This window comes from Montipora capricornis, chromosome 7 (assembly GCF_036669925.1).
Source record: "Montipora capricornis isolate CH-2021 chromosome 7, ASM3666992v2, whole genome shotgun sequence".
Classification (NCBI taxonomy): Eukaryota; Metazoa; Cnidaria; class Anthozoa; order Scleractinia; family Acroporidae; genus Montipora; species Montipora capricornis.
Genome location: NC_090889.1, coordinates 33,481,613 through 33,495,691, shown reverse-complemented (window position 1 = coordinate 33,495,691; position 14,079 = coordinate 33,481,613). Strand labels below are relative to the sequence as shown.

Below are 14,079 nucleotides of genomic sequence, written 5' to 3'. Positions count from 1 at the left end.
AGAAGATTTAAGATTTTTCGATACGCAGATCAATGGTTAGGGTTTTTACATTTAGATACTTAGGATAAACTATTATGTAGGATATATAATATCGATAGATAGGGATTAACTGGAATTGGTTACGCTTTTTGGGCGCCCAAATTTTGTAATAGGTTTGAAAACAGATGTTTCAATAAGCTGCAAATAATAACAACAACAACAACAACAATAATAATATGATATCCTAAACCCCGTGTTTGTCACAACGGAAGGAAGGGTGGTGACTGCAGCAAGAGCTGGGAATCTGTTGAAGAAATCTCAAGAGATGCTGTTCTTGGAGATCGCTAAAGACAAAAGTGGCAAGGGAAGTTATTTCGTATCAGATGGGACGATGATAGCCTAAGCATAACCAGCTGTTTTGCATGGTTAAAAGGCTGGCCTACATGTCCTACATTTACAATCGCGGGTATGAACAGTACGAGCAGTTGTTACCTACGACGTAAACCTCCTTCGACGGTGAAGTCCTATTCAGGTTATGTGGGAAGGTGGCCGAGAGAGTTGCATCTGTACTGGCTGGATGTTGCTTCCTGGCAAAAACCAAGTACCTATACAGGAATAATGCAACTTTGAATATTGTGTTTTTTGAGCTCCTGCGAGGTTAGCATGGGTTAATAGAAGAGGTTCCACCATGGTACTCACCGGCGATGCCAAAACCAGCCTACCAGAACACCACGAGTGAAGAGTTTTGGGATATTCCCATCTATGCAGAGCACAACGAAGTTAGAGCAATTCAAATCGGATCGACGGACAACGTGTCAGCAACTAGAGGAAAGAAGTCTGCACAATTGAACGAGCTGCCCGTGGATTGGGAGTAGAGTCAAGGAAAATGAGGAAAAGACACTTACGTATAAGCCCATGATGTGGGAACTGAAGCAGAGATACAATGGCTACAGGGTTGAACAGCACAACGAGGTAATTGACGTACTTGATGGTTACTCTAAGCACCTAGAGAAGTCGGCGAGGAAGCTGCTAGGAGGGAGAGCACTTGAGCGGATTAAGAAGTCGGTCATCTCAAACACTTTGAACATTGCCAGAACATTTAAGATAAATACTTAGTTAGGGCGCTAAAGACACTAGATTTTAAGTTTTCTTTTTCCTCCAGAAATCTAGAAACACAAGTGTCGCAAATCTTGTATTTTACTGATGTTCTTATGTAGATTTTATAGTGTAAAAGAGTTTGATATGGTTCTAAATAACCTTTTAGTAGAGATAACCAAGTTATGATGGCCTCGTGTAGGTTCATTAGAGATAATGGGAGCAAAATCAATTTATGACAAGAGCTCCAGTACCAGTGTTAATAGATGATAATAATAGTAAGTTACAGTTGGACAGGCCCATTACGTTTCGGTACTTTTTAATATGGTCTAGCCCAAGGGGTCAAAGCTTCTGGCAACATGGCATTTAGAAACTACCTGTAGTGCATGTTAGTAAGCCAATGGTGTTTTTACCCTTAAATTTCTTCCTGCAAACATTCATTAAGACATTTTGATGCAAAATCTTTTCTTTCATAGACCATACCCAACAATAACTTGGAAAAAAAATGGGAAGGTACTTCAAGATGGAGTAGATTTCTTTAAAATTCCATCACCATTTCTTGGACGACTCCTAAACATCACAAAGGTGGATGAGAATATGCACGAGGATATTTATACCTGCCAAGCCAGCAATAATCAAACCATAGGAACTGGTCCGCAAGAACGTAATATAAACCTTCAAGTGGAAGGTAAGCTCTTAAATGTGCGTGTTTAATATATGAATAATGATTGATTGATTTTCACATTTTCCCATATGAATTTCAGTGTGTTTACAATAAAAATACAGAGTTTAATTAAAGATTACACTAGGAAAAGGGAGTACAGGGACGTTGCATGAGATTTTGAAGGTGTACGCACTCGAAAAAATGTTTCGAGCGCCAGAGGCGCTCCTAACTGGAGGTGCCGGGTGGCAAGCTCCTCCAGACAATTTTGACAATTAGGGTCTCGAAAATGCAATTTCCGACTATTTTCGAAAGGCATTTCAATAAATAAATGCGAAGGAAAATGCAGTTACTGTAGTAAGTTGATTATTTTATTTTATCTGCAGCAAGCAGCCAGAAGCAAAGACCAAGACCTCGCAGACTCTGTTATAGTGTTTTCACTCACGTGATCAGTAACCTTGTTTTTCCACCGAAACAAAAGAAAAAGTTTGCCGGATAATAGAACTCAATTCCAGGAGGATTAGTTGGGGACACCAACATGGTGGCCGTGTCATCACGTGGAAACACTCTATAACATCATTATAATCATCATTATCATAACATTTCCTTAAAAAATAACCGGGAACTCGGGGACTGGTGATAATACTGACACTGTGGGGGCCTCGATGGGTACATTCTTTTGTTGCTTTTGTCCACTATTACGTTTCTTGCCGTTAAGGCCTAGCCAAATGGGTCCAACATATTAGAGCAACATCATCCAACATTATTGAATACGACATGTTGCACTCGTTTGGCCACTAGGTTGCATGATGTTGGAAGTTGTTGAACCAAGTTTGATTTCCATAAAACATCATCTTCAGCATCATCCAACGTTTGTTTTGTTCTAAGGTGTTAACAACAGTCTTGCATTTGTTTGGCCATCCATTCAACTGTGTTGCACGTGCGCGAGCGCGGCGGCTATCGGTATCCATTGTGATGGTTTATTCGTTGCATCTGTCTCGCGCGTTGCAACGTCAGTTCAAGTTACATAACAGGGAACAAGCAAAGTCTGAAATATCTGAGCGACGAAAGCTTGGGCAATCTATCTTCGAAAAGATAGCCCTTCTTTGTGTTCAAAGCTCTCAGGGGCATAACGCCAATGTATCTGCAGGATCTTTTACAAGTCAAGACTCCGGGACGCTACTCCCTACGCAGTGACTCCCTGGGTCTTCTAACGGTTCCTCACACCTGGTGCAAGACCTTTGGAGACCCCAGAAAAGAATCTATGTTTTTCAATTTCAGGCTGATGCTGATTCTGTCTGAAAATTATACACTGTATTGCACAACTGACACTGCTTTATTAATTGACTCCATCCTTTCAAGTTAAGGAACTGGTCATTAATTAAAAGGGAGTTGCTAGCATAGATAAATGAGAGGAAGTACATATAGCTTTGAAATAGGTGCTTGAACCAAATCACCAACTCAGCAACATAAAACTTACCCTAAGAAATATGCAGTAGCAAAATGTAACATATGCCCTGGAGCTCCTCTAGTCCCAACTTCAACACAAACAATAATTATTCTGAAGACTGGATCGGATATGGTTAAAAAGGAAAAGGGACAAGAGAAAATGATCAGACAGTTGTGTTGGAACCGAACTTGATTGCGGAAAAGCGTCCTTATTGGAATAAGACGTGAATATCTATCTTATCGTCACTTTAGTTGGAGAGTTCTTGGAGGCGAACAATACTTGAGACGGAGCTATTTTGAAGGTGTTTTTTTTCCAAGATTTGTAACAATATTGACAGGGGGAGGGGGTGGTACAAGCGGGTTTACGCGGTCTTGGTCTTAAGAGATGCTGCCTGTGAAGTCATCTGCCGTGAAATGTCGCAACACTTGTGACCATGATTGTAGATGTTTAGCAAGGACGTAGCTAGGGCAAGGGGGATGCTGGGGTTCCCGTGACCCCCTCCCCTTTTGTAACCCACAATCTGGCGAGTACCCTCTGTTTGACGCAGTGTGATCCCCCTTTGAAACATCCTGGCTACGCCCCCGTGTTGGCAACGATTTCATGACCCGAGGGGCACCCCCAACGACGAGTAAAAATAAGTCTCCCTCTTCGGCGTGGTAGGGTTAAGCACCACGCAGTTGAAAATCATCACCAACTGACAACATTGTGAGGCACAAAAAAAATACTTAACATTATTCAATATTGCACCTTACCATAATGAAAAACCAAAACATTTCACAGGGATTGAGACTAAAAGGTTTGCTTTTGTAGTTGGTTTTTTTGAAATGAGAAATCAGTTTACTAACTAACCAGGTAGGCATTTCAGCATAACTTACATTTAACAAGTAATTGGCCTCTGAGAGCGACTAATGTTACAGTCTTGTTGTAATAAATTAATATCGGCCCAAATCAGGGACCTGTCGGTTATTAGTAACTATCATGTTTTTTAATAATTTATTTATTATCTTTCAACAATATGCTTTTTCCCAGTTGCTCCAAGATGGAATGTTGGACCACCTAGATTGCAAAAAATTTCCATAGCATCAAATTCAAACTTGAGCTGTGACGTATATGCAGAACCTGAACCACAAATTAAATGGTTCAGAGATGGAGTTGAATTAGTGGCAAGGTTAGTTAAGTCAATTTGAGATAAATTAGTTTCTCCTTGCATTGTATCTTCATGTGTGACCTTGAGTTTGAAAATGTGGTGAATAGTGCGCAATCTTTATTGGCAAATGGCCATTAACTTGGATTTCTGGACTTAAGTGTTCGTCTCTGCCAATTCATGTATGATTAACCCCATCTTTTGTACCTTTCACAGTTCAAAGGTACGACAGGTGAATACTGACCTACTTTTCCGTGATCTTACATTGAACGAGGCCGGCATTTACCAATGTGTAGCTGAAAACAAACATGGCATGATAGTCTCGTCGACTTATGTTGAAGTGTTAGGTGAGTTAAATGTAGTTTGTACATTGTATTGTGAACGTTGACCAGTAAAGATAGTTTTTGTTTGCTGCATACTGGCAAGTCCAAAACACAGGTCACAGGTTTCCAGTCACAGGTCATTGTAATTTACCAATACAGAAAGAAACCTTAACCCAGTGTCTCCCTGGGGTTCCCCATTGACGAGTAAAATTTTCTGGCGTTAGACAGAGTAAAATACATTGTACTACGTCTGGCCGGTTTAAGCCGCTTTGGGCGTCAAAGGGTTAATTAACATTCATTAAAGCTAACCTTTGGCCTATTTTTTTAAAATAGCTTTAATGAATTGAATGTTCAGGTTTGTTTCTGTATTGGTAAAATAGAGACCTGTGACTTGTGTTTTGTGCCCGCCCGCTGCATACTTTCGGCTTGAAATCGCTGTTAGAAAGCCACGTGATTTCATTCCCATGAGACCATGCAAGCTGCGAGAGTGTGCCTCTATGTTAATTAAAAAAGTTGCGTTAATAAATTCTCAATGTCTCAGTGATCGACCTAATTTAACCTTGCGAACGATCGCTGACCGAAACGTACACGTTTGTTTTGTGTTTTTTATTTTTGTTTTCTTTTGGCTTGATAAGACTTAAGATCTAGAGATGTAATATTGTAATTCTCTCGAACGAAAGGCTTCACTCGAAACGTCAGCTTTCAAATTTTCACAAAGGTGCGGGATTGCAGAATATCAAATATCCAATCAACTGTGAGATTTTGAGATTTTCATATTATCATGATATTTTGATATTACAGGAGCCCATCTGGAGCCTACAACTCTACTGTGTTCTTGCAACGGCGTTTTCACAAGTAAGGTTATTCTTAGATTGAATTTCCCGCTAATTAGACTCCCACAGGAGCCCGATGACCAATTACAAGAAATTAAGCTGACGTCATAGGGTCACCGAACCGGAACTGCCTTTGTTTTTTGACCTAATTCGCGGGAAGGGCTAGTCTAAAAATAAACCTACTTGTGAAAACGCCGTTTCACAGACGCTGTATGGAAGTTGCACGCTCCAGATGGGCTTCTGGATATTATCATGATATATCAAAATATCAAGCCCCTCAACACTTGATCACATCCACTTTAGTATGCCATCTCACGGTGATATTTTGAGATTTAAGAATCAAAACCATAATAATCACAATTGTGTGCTGCCTCGTTCTTTATTCGTATCATGCTGATATCGATATTTTGATATTATCATGATATTGTGACATTATCATGATATATCAAATTATCAAACCCCTGGACACCAGGAGCCCATCACCCGGAGCGTGCAACTTAACTATACTTGTGCAACGGCGTTTTCACAAGTAAGGTTATTTTTAGATTGAATTTCCCGCTAATGAGACTCCCACAGGAGCCCGATGACCAATTACAAGAAATTAAGCTGACGTCATAGGGTCACCGAACCGTTGCTGACTTTGTTTTTTGACCTAATTCGCGGAAAGGACTAGTCTAAAAATAAACCTACTTGTAAAAACGCCGTTTCACAGACGCTGTATGGAAGTTGCACTCTCCAGGATGGGCTCCTGGGGACACTTAGTCAGATCCTAGCAAACATTTGAGATTATGATATTTAGATCGCTATTTTCATATTATCATGATATATCAAAATATCAAGCTCTTCAACACTTAGTCACATCTAAACATTCGAGATGTTGCTATTTTGATATTATCATGATATATCATGCTAGTTTCTCAGTGGGAAAATCAAAATATCATAGACACTTATCAAAAATGATATATCATGAGGTTATCAATAAAAACTGCAAGAAATGTATGAGAGAGTTTTTGATACTGTATATCAAAAATAATAGCAAAGATTGATATTATAATACTGCAATATCGCACCTCACTCATATAATCTTACTATAATCTGGGCACTTTCCATTTGACAGACCTGACCGGCCAGACTGGTCATTTGGAGGGAATAACTTGAAACATAATTTACGCCTTCAAATGAACACACTTCGAGGATGATATATCCTTCTCCAGGAGAATGCAAGGGATTATTATGCAAGTGTTTCTTCAAATTGTTCCATTTTCTTTGCAACCTGGCGGGTCTGGCCTGCCAGTTCTGACAAAAGGAAAGAGCCCTTTGTCGTGTCTTAATCGTGTATTGAAACCGATTCCAATGGATTATCGCCACACCAGAAACACTCCGAATCTAATCCGCCATGCTTTTAATAATAATCAATCCCATCACTCTCTGCACTCCTAGATACATCATGTAGGAAGCACTGAACATACACTACATCCCTCCCTTTTTCCGGAACACTACATGGGAAGCAAACATACTTAACAACCACTAGAACAAATCAGAGCAAACTTAGTAATTGCATAGACAATGAAAACCTTGACTCTGCCTGGATAAATGCAATTTACAGTTACTAGTAAAGAAAGGAAATGACTCAACAAAATCCTAGCTAAACACAAACAGTTCTAATAAATCAATTCATATCAAAGTCTTTAAACTTCGCCGGCAACTTCTTATGACGAACAGGTCTTGTGGGTGCAGCAATCTTTGCTTCTCCACAATTCGTCTTAAGGTCTGTAGGGTCTGGTCCCACTTCGACAGCGTTCTCTCCAGCAGGAGGATCAACAGTTTCAGCCTCATACGTTTTAAGGTGGGCTTTATTTCTTTCATACTGAACACCTTCAGGAGACTTGATAACAATGCTGCTGTTATTTCTGCCTACAACGTCATACAGTTCTGGTGCAAATGGTGTCGACAACTTGTTCTGCCCCTCTTGTTTTACCAGGACTTTGTCACCTGGAACCAGATCTGAATACTCTGCATGCCTTTTTTCATCTTCATATAACTTAGCCTTTGCTTTCATTTCGCCGTCTCTGTCTCGCACTTCACTTGCTACATTATCTTCACGGAATTCAGGTAACTTGGTCCGAATTTTCCTTCCAAACAGCAGTTCAGCTGGACTCACTCCGGTGGTGGTGTGAGGAGTCGATCTGTATGCAATCAGATATTGCAAACTTCTTCCTTCCACTGTTTTCCCTCAGCTTGTGCAATCCGCATTCTTTTTAGGAGAGATCGGTTCTGCCTTTCCACCTCTCCATTCGCTTGGGGCCATAATGGCGTGGTCTTTCTGTGTTCAATACCACAGTCTTCCAAATACTTCTCAAACTCATTTGAAACAAACTGCGGACCATTGTCACTGGTTATTGATAGTGGTATACCATGGATCATGAAGATCCTCTCCAGACTCGCAATGATTTTCTCAGATGTCGTGGAACGCATAATCTCAATTTCATAATATCTGCTGAAATAATCAACTACGACCAACACAGAGTCGCCTGACGGTAAAGGACCTAGCAAGTCCAAGGCCAAGTCTTGCCAAGGCCCTTGTGGCAAGGGAGCGGACTTGATTGGTTCAGGATGGGCGGCACTGCTCACTAGCTGGCACCCAAAACACTTTTTGCAAAATTTTTCTGCCTCTTTGTCGATCCCGGGCCACCATACTTTTGATCTCAGCCTCTGCTTCATACTAACAATACCAGGATGTCCTTCGTGTGCTAACGTAAGAACTCGGGATCTCAACTTGCTGGGTATTACGATTCTGGTACCACGGAGGATAAGCTTTCCAATCACACACAGTTCACTGGCTACAGGTATGTACTGCTTGAGCTGGTCTTTCCTCCAAGTTCCCCCCGCTATACAATTCCGCAACTCACTTAGTCCTTCATCTTCTGCTGATGCATCTTCAATCTCGCGTGTCGTCATTGCGCGTGCAGTGGAGGTTACTGCTACAAATCTGATAAATTCATCTGATACTTTGTGCGCTACCATTGAAACTGGTTAGTTCTCTTCTTGAAGTAAGCGTGATAGCGAATCTGCAATGTTCTGTTCTCCTGGCAGGTATTTTACTTTGAAACTGTATGGTTGTAACCTCAGAATCCACCGCTCAATTCTGGCACAGGGCTTTGATTTGTTTGAGCATATTGTCTCCAATGTTATGAGATATGTGAATAGTTCAAATTCAATGCCGTACAGGTACACATGGAAGCGTTCGCACGCCCAAACAACTGCCAACGCCTCTTTCTCGGTTTGAGAATACCGTTTTTCCACGTCACTCAGACTTTTGCTGGCATAACTGATAACTCTCTTTCTTCCTTGTTGCTCTTGAACAAGTACAGCGCCAAGACCAACTGGGCTTGCATCAGCTATAATTAGTGTCCTGGCATCTTTGTTAAAATACCCAAGGGTTTCAGCACTTGCTAATCTGCTCTTCAGCTCATTGAATGCTTTTCTCTGTTCGTTTCCAAACTTGAAACAGACACCTTTCTTTGTCAGTGTACTCAAAGGTTCAGCTACCGTGGCGAAATCTGGGATGAACCGTGCACTGTAGTTAGCAAGTCCCAGGAAGCTCCTAACTTCTGATGCATTCTGCGGCTCTCTCGCCTCAACAATAGCTTTCACTTTCTCTTCAGTTGGACCAATGCCCTGGTTTGTTAGCATGAGTCCCATAAACATGGGAAACTTACACTTTTCTGCATTAAGAGTTAAGTTCTTCTCTTTCAGTTTCTCCAGGACTCGCTTTAGTCTCTCGTCATGCTCCTTGGTAGTTTTGCCATGTACAATTATGTCATCAGAGATGTTAGCAACTCCCTCACAGTCACTAAGTGCTAGCTGGATAACATGCTGATACACTTCTGGGGCAGAGCTTATTCCAAACATAAGGCGCTTATATTGAAACAATCCACAGTGAGTGATAAAGGTAGTAATGCTACGGGAATCTGGATGGAGTTTTAATTGATGATATCCCCACTTCAAATCAAGCGTACTAAATACTGTGCTTTGGTTCAGGCTTTGTAGCACTTCGTCTACAGTAGGTATGGGGTAGCGCTCCCTGATTATGGCTTCGTTGGCTCGACGCATGTCCACGCATAGGCGAATTTCATCATTCTGTTTCGGCACCACTACTACCGGACTAACCCACGGTGTCGGGCCCTCTACTGGCTCGATAATATCCATATTTACAAGTTCCTCAACCTTCTTCTTCACCTTGTCGCGAAGGCTGAATGGAGTACGCCTGACTGGCTGGGCCACTAGGGGTACATCAGGATTAACATGTAACTTGACTTGATAGTCTTTCAACTTGCCTAGACCATCAAATACTCCTTTGTAATCAGACATGATCACTTCTTTGGACTGCACTGTATAAACTGGAGCTCCTAATTTCAACACACCTAGTTGCAACGCAGTTTCTCTTCCAAGTAGTGCTTCTCCTTCACCATCAATGACAACAAATTCAGCTTGAACCTCGCTCTCAGCTACTTTCGTCAACGCTAAAAATGTCCCCAAAACGTTTAATGGTTTCTGGCTTCCATATGCATAAAGCTTCTTGTCTCACTTCATCGATACACTGATAATCTACTGTTGCTTTAGGTCATTCCATACACCTTTGTCTACAATGTTAGTGCTCGCCCCTGAATCAATCACCATTTTCACAACACATCCACCCACAATCACCTCCACTTTTCCAAGCTGTGACGATGATTTTACAGTGAATGCATACTCATCTTCCTCGTCATCATTTTCTCCCTGCATGTATCTCACTTTCCTCATCTCTTTTGGCTTCTTATCGCCTCTACGTTTACTTTCCTTTGTTCTGCACTGCGATGAAAAATGATCAGCGCCACCACATGACCTGCAGGTTTTTCCTTTCGCAGGGCATTCCGGGTCTCGTCCGAAATGTCCTTTGTTGCCGCATCGGTAACACGTTTTGTTTCCAGGCTCACCCGATGTCTTCTTCCCTTTATGATGATGCTTGTTTGCGCTTGAGTCACGAACTTGATTCACGGTAGTGCCTTTACTCTTCATATTCTCCACCTTTCTCAAGCAATTTCGGCCTTAAATCATGGGACGTACACCGCTGAACAACTTGATCTCGAATTTGATTATCCGCCTGATCACCGTAATCACAATCTTTCACAACTTGTCGTAACCTGGTCACGAACTGAGCCACCGTTTCACCCTCTCGTTGTTCCATACTTCGGAAAAGATGATTTTGGTACGTCGAATTTACCTTCGGAATGAAATATGCGTTCAACGCATACTCGGCTGCTGCGCCCGTATCAGCCAAAGTTTCGAAGATGTCTTGCACTTGTTCCCCGGCACAATGCAAAAGTAGAGCCCTTCTTTGCACTTTATTGTCAGCTTTATCTGCTTGGATGATGAGGCCCTTGCTGTCGGCATATAGCGAAAAACCTTTAATCCATCGTTGCCATCGCCGGCCAATGCTCGAAGGTTCGCCGTTCGGATCGAAGGGTTTTACACTTGTTAGTAGATCATCCAATTTTATAGAGGCCATAATTTAACTCTCACTACCTAAAAGATTATCCTCGTCGCCAGATGTCGTGTCTTACTCGTGTATTGAAACCGATTCCAATGGATTATCAAGCCACACCAGAAACACTCCGAATCTAATCCGCCACGCTTTTTAATAATAATAATCCCATCACTCTTTGCACTGATAGATACATCATGTAGGATGCACTGAACATACACTACACCCTTAGTAATAATATTAATAGTAATGTAATCTTACTAACCTCGTTTTCTTGGGTCGCAATATAAGTTACGGATCAATTTTTTTTCCAGCGTTCTTTGTGCTTGACATCAACAATTAATGAACCAGAAAATGCGATCCTTAACTTAGTGTGCAGCCCCTTGCAACTTGATTAGAAAGCCTTTGTACTCTTAAGGATATAGATGCGCAGAATTCAGCTTGGGAGATTAGGGAAAGCGCAGTTGTTAGAGCACTCGCCTCCCACCAATGTGGCCCGGGTTCGATTCTCAGACTCGGCGTCCTATGTGGGTTGAGTTTGTTGGTTCTCTACTCCGCTCCGAGAGTTTTTTCTCCCCAGGTAATAGACCTTATTCCAAAATGGCCGTCATTTAAATACTCTTTTGTTTTTATTCAAATTAGCCCTTGATGCCTCGTTTTTGAGCTGAAAATTCAAAAGAATGTTTTGCCTTGAACGACGCATCAACGTCTAATTTCAATAAAAACAAAAGAATATCTAAATGGCGGCCATTTTGGAATAAGGTGTATTCGGTTTTCCCCTCTCCTTAAAAAAAAAACAGTTTATTTTATTTAAGTTAATTTAAGGTAGGTATCTGCGCCGGCTAATATTGCAATTTTTTTTCCCATAAATAGTTGATGAAACAGTAACTATGGTTTACCTAATTGTGACTAACAGATCTTGAATGACTTTTAGCCATTGCACCATCGTTTCAAAAGAATGGATTTGGTCCATTTTACCTGTTTCAAGAAAGTGAAGGACGATTGAAATGCGATCCCGAAGCTGCTCCGAGACCAACCGTATTCAAGTGGTACAAGGACGATGTCGAAATTACGCCTGGTGTGACTTACCAGATCGAAAGCGACGGCACCTTGGTGATTAGCAACGTTCAACGTAGCCGAGATGAGGGCAAATACGCCTGCTATGCGCAGAATTTCCTGGGAAATGCTGTGGCAGAAAGCACTGCGATTGTTTATGGTAAGAAAACGCAGATTGTTGGATGACGCGAAGTAAGTCAACCTCGTTGCTAGGGTCTCTCTCAAGACAAGAAGAGAGCCCCTGGGAATGAGGTTGAGGGTGCGTTCCTTTACTAAAATCCTTTGGAATCCGAAGTGTTTATAGTCTTGTTCGCAGCCGTTATCTCGGAGCGTTGCGTGACATCCAAAAAAAACTGCTGCGAAAAAGACTAAAGTATCCACAGTCGGGGTGTATTCTTTGAAGGCATCTGAATCCGGATTGATCCTGTTAAATGGTATTATTGAGTCACGCTGTAAAGGAGTCATGCCCATATTTTTGAAAGGTGACAGCTTCGTGTTTTTTATGAGAGCTGAAGGAGGTGGTAATTCACTGTCTCCTTTGTTGCATCGATTATGCCGATCTCGAATGCATCTTTCAAATTTTTTTGCCTCAGCGGTGTCAACTGAACTTAGTCCATTTTGTGGTACTCACGTAATTGACCTGACTAAAACGAACCGTTTTTACAACGATGTTGGTCCGTTTTTTGTCCCGTTCCGTCCCGATTTTGAACTTATTACTTACCGCGTTTCCCGGAATTCTGGGGCTCAAATCTCTAGCTGAAAAACGGCAACTTTAAAACAATGGTTTAAAACCTTTGGTTTCAGAGAAGACTCGGATAATACTTGCACCAAAAGACAGGAATGTTACTGAAGGAAGCAGGGTGGACTTGCGCTGTGAGGCTCAAGTGCATGACCGGCTGGAATTGCATTACCTTTGGAGGAGAGATGATACTATTATCGAGTACAACCAGAGGTTCACGTGGGATCGGAATGTATTGACCATTGCTGACCTAACAGTCGAAGACGCTGGGATTTACACCTGTTTGGCATATACTCCACACCCAAAGAGATCTGAAGACTCTGCCTCGGCTACTATTGATATCGCAGGTAAGATTTCGGGTTGAAAAAGAAAAAGAGACGGGAGGTGTGGTAACTCGCATAGATGGGGTCAAAAAATAACTCGGATTTACATGCAATCTTACCACCCCGGTGTCGTGGGTGAAGTGAAGTGAAGTCAAGTTATTAGTCTCTCCCTTCAGAGCTTTTCAAGACTAATTTACAATGCTTTATGTGGGGCTTAAGCCAGACTGCTTGTTACGCAGTTCACATTTAATTTTAGGAAGTGAAAGATGCCCCCGTCCAGATTAGGTCAGAGCACAACACCGGGGACTACGTACCCTACTGTTATCGTCTTATCTTAAAGGGCTTAGCCTGTTCCAGGCCCCCAGATACTAGGGAAAGAAAAAAAATGCGTGCGAATAATGAGTGGGCGCTTGGGTCGACCCAAGCCCAAGCCCCCACTCGCTTTTCCCACGCAGTTGTTTTCGTTTTCCTGACTATATGGGAGACTGGAACAGGCTAAGAAGGGCTATGAGATGGGACCAACGGTTTACAGTCCTTATCCGAGAAGACTTGTAAGTCTAACCATTTGCGGATGTAACTACAAAGGCAGCACTTTCTCCTCAGTTATTTTAAGACCCTGAGTGTTGGTCCGGCTGGAGTCGAACTCACGACCTCCCGCGTAACAACCAACTGAACCACCGGTGCGCGGTTACCTTTCTCGAGACTGCTGCGTGGTCGATAAGTACGTAAACGGGCAAAATGGCGCGTGAAGGATGCATTTTGGCGGTTAATGCTCTTCTACTCTCACTTTTCAGCGCTGTGGCTTCTTACTATCACTTTTAATGCTAAAACGCCTCCGCCAAAGGCAGTATATTGTGACACGAGTTGCATGGGGGTGCACGGACGGCACAGTGGTGAGAGCAGTCGCCTCCCACCAGTGCGACACCGCTTTCGATTCCCGCCGACTTCACAT

The 14,079-nt window shown here is 42.1% G+C and overlaps 1 protein-coding gene and 1 pseudogene across 1 annotated transcript in view; one reads left to right on the top strand and one right to left on the bottom strand.

The window, feature by feature from the left end:
* LOC138057605 (fibronectin type III domain-containing protein-like) overlaps positions 1 to 14,079 on the top strand; it is a 38,208-nt gene that overhangs the window by 22,200 nt on the left and 1,929 nt on the right. Inside the window, exons 7-11 of the mRNA XM_068903568.1 lie at positions 1,551 to 1,762; positions 4,215 to 4,353; positions 4,546 to 4,676; positions 11,944 to 12,225; positions 12,870 to 13,151. Coding sequence (XP_068759669.1) covers positions 1,551 to 1,762; positions 4,215 to 4,353; positions 4,546 to 4,676; positions 11,944 to 12,225; positions 12,870 to 13,151 — 1,046 coding nt within the window. The remainder of the gene's footprint in view (positions 1 to 1,550; positions 1,763 to 4,214; positions 4,354 to 4,545; positions 4,677 to 11,943; positions 12,226 to 12,869; positions 13,152 to 14,079) is intronic.
* LOC138057606 (uncharacterized) lies at positions 10,094 to 11,140 on the bottom strand (annotated as a pseudogene).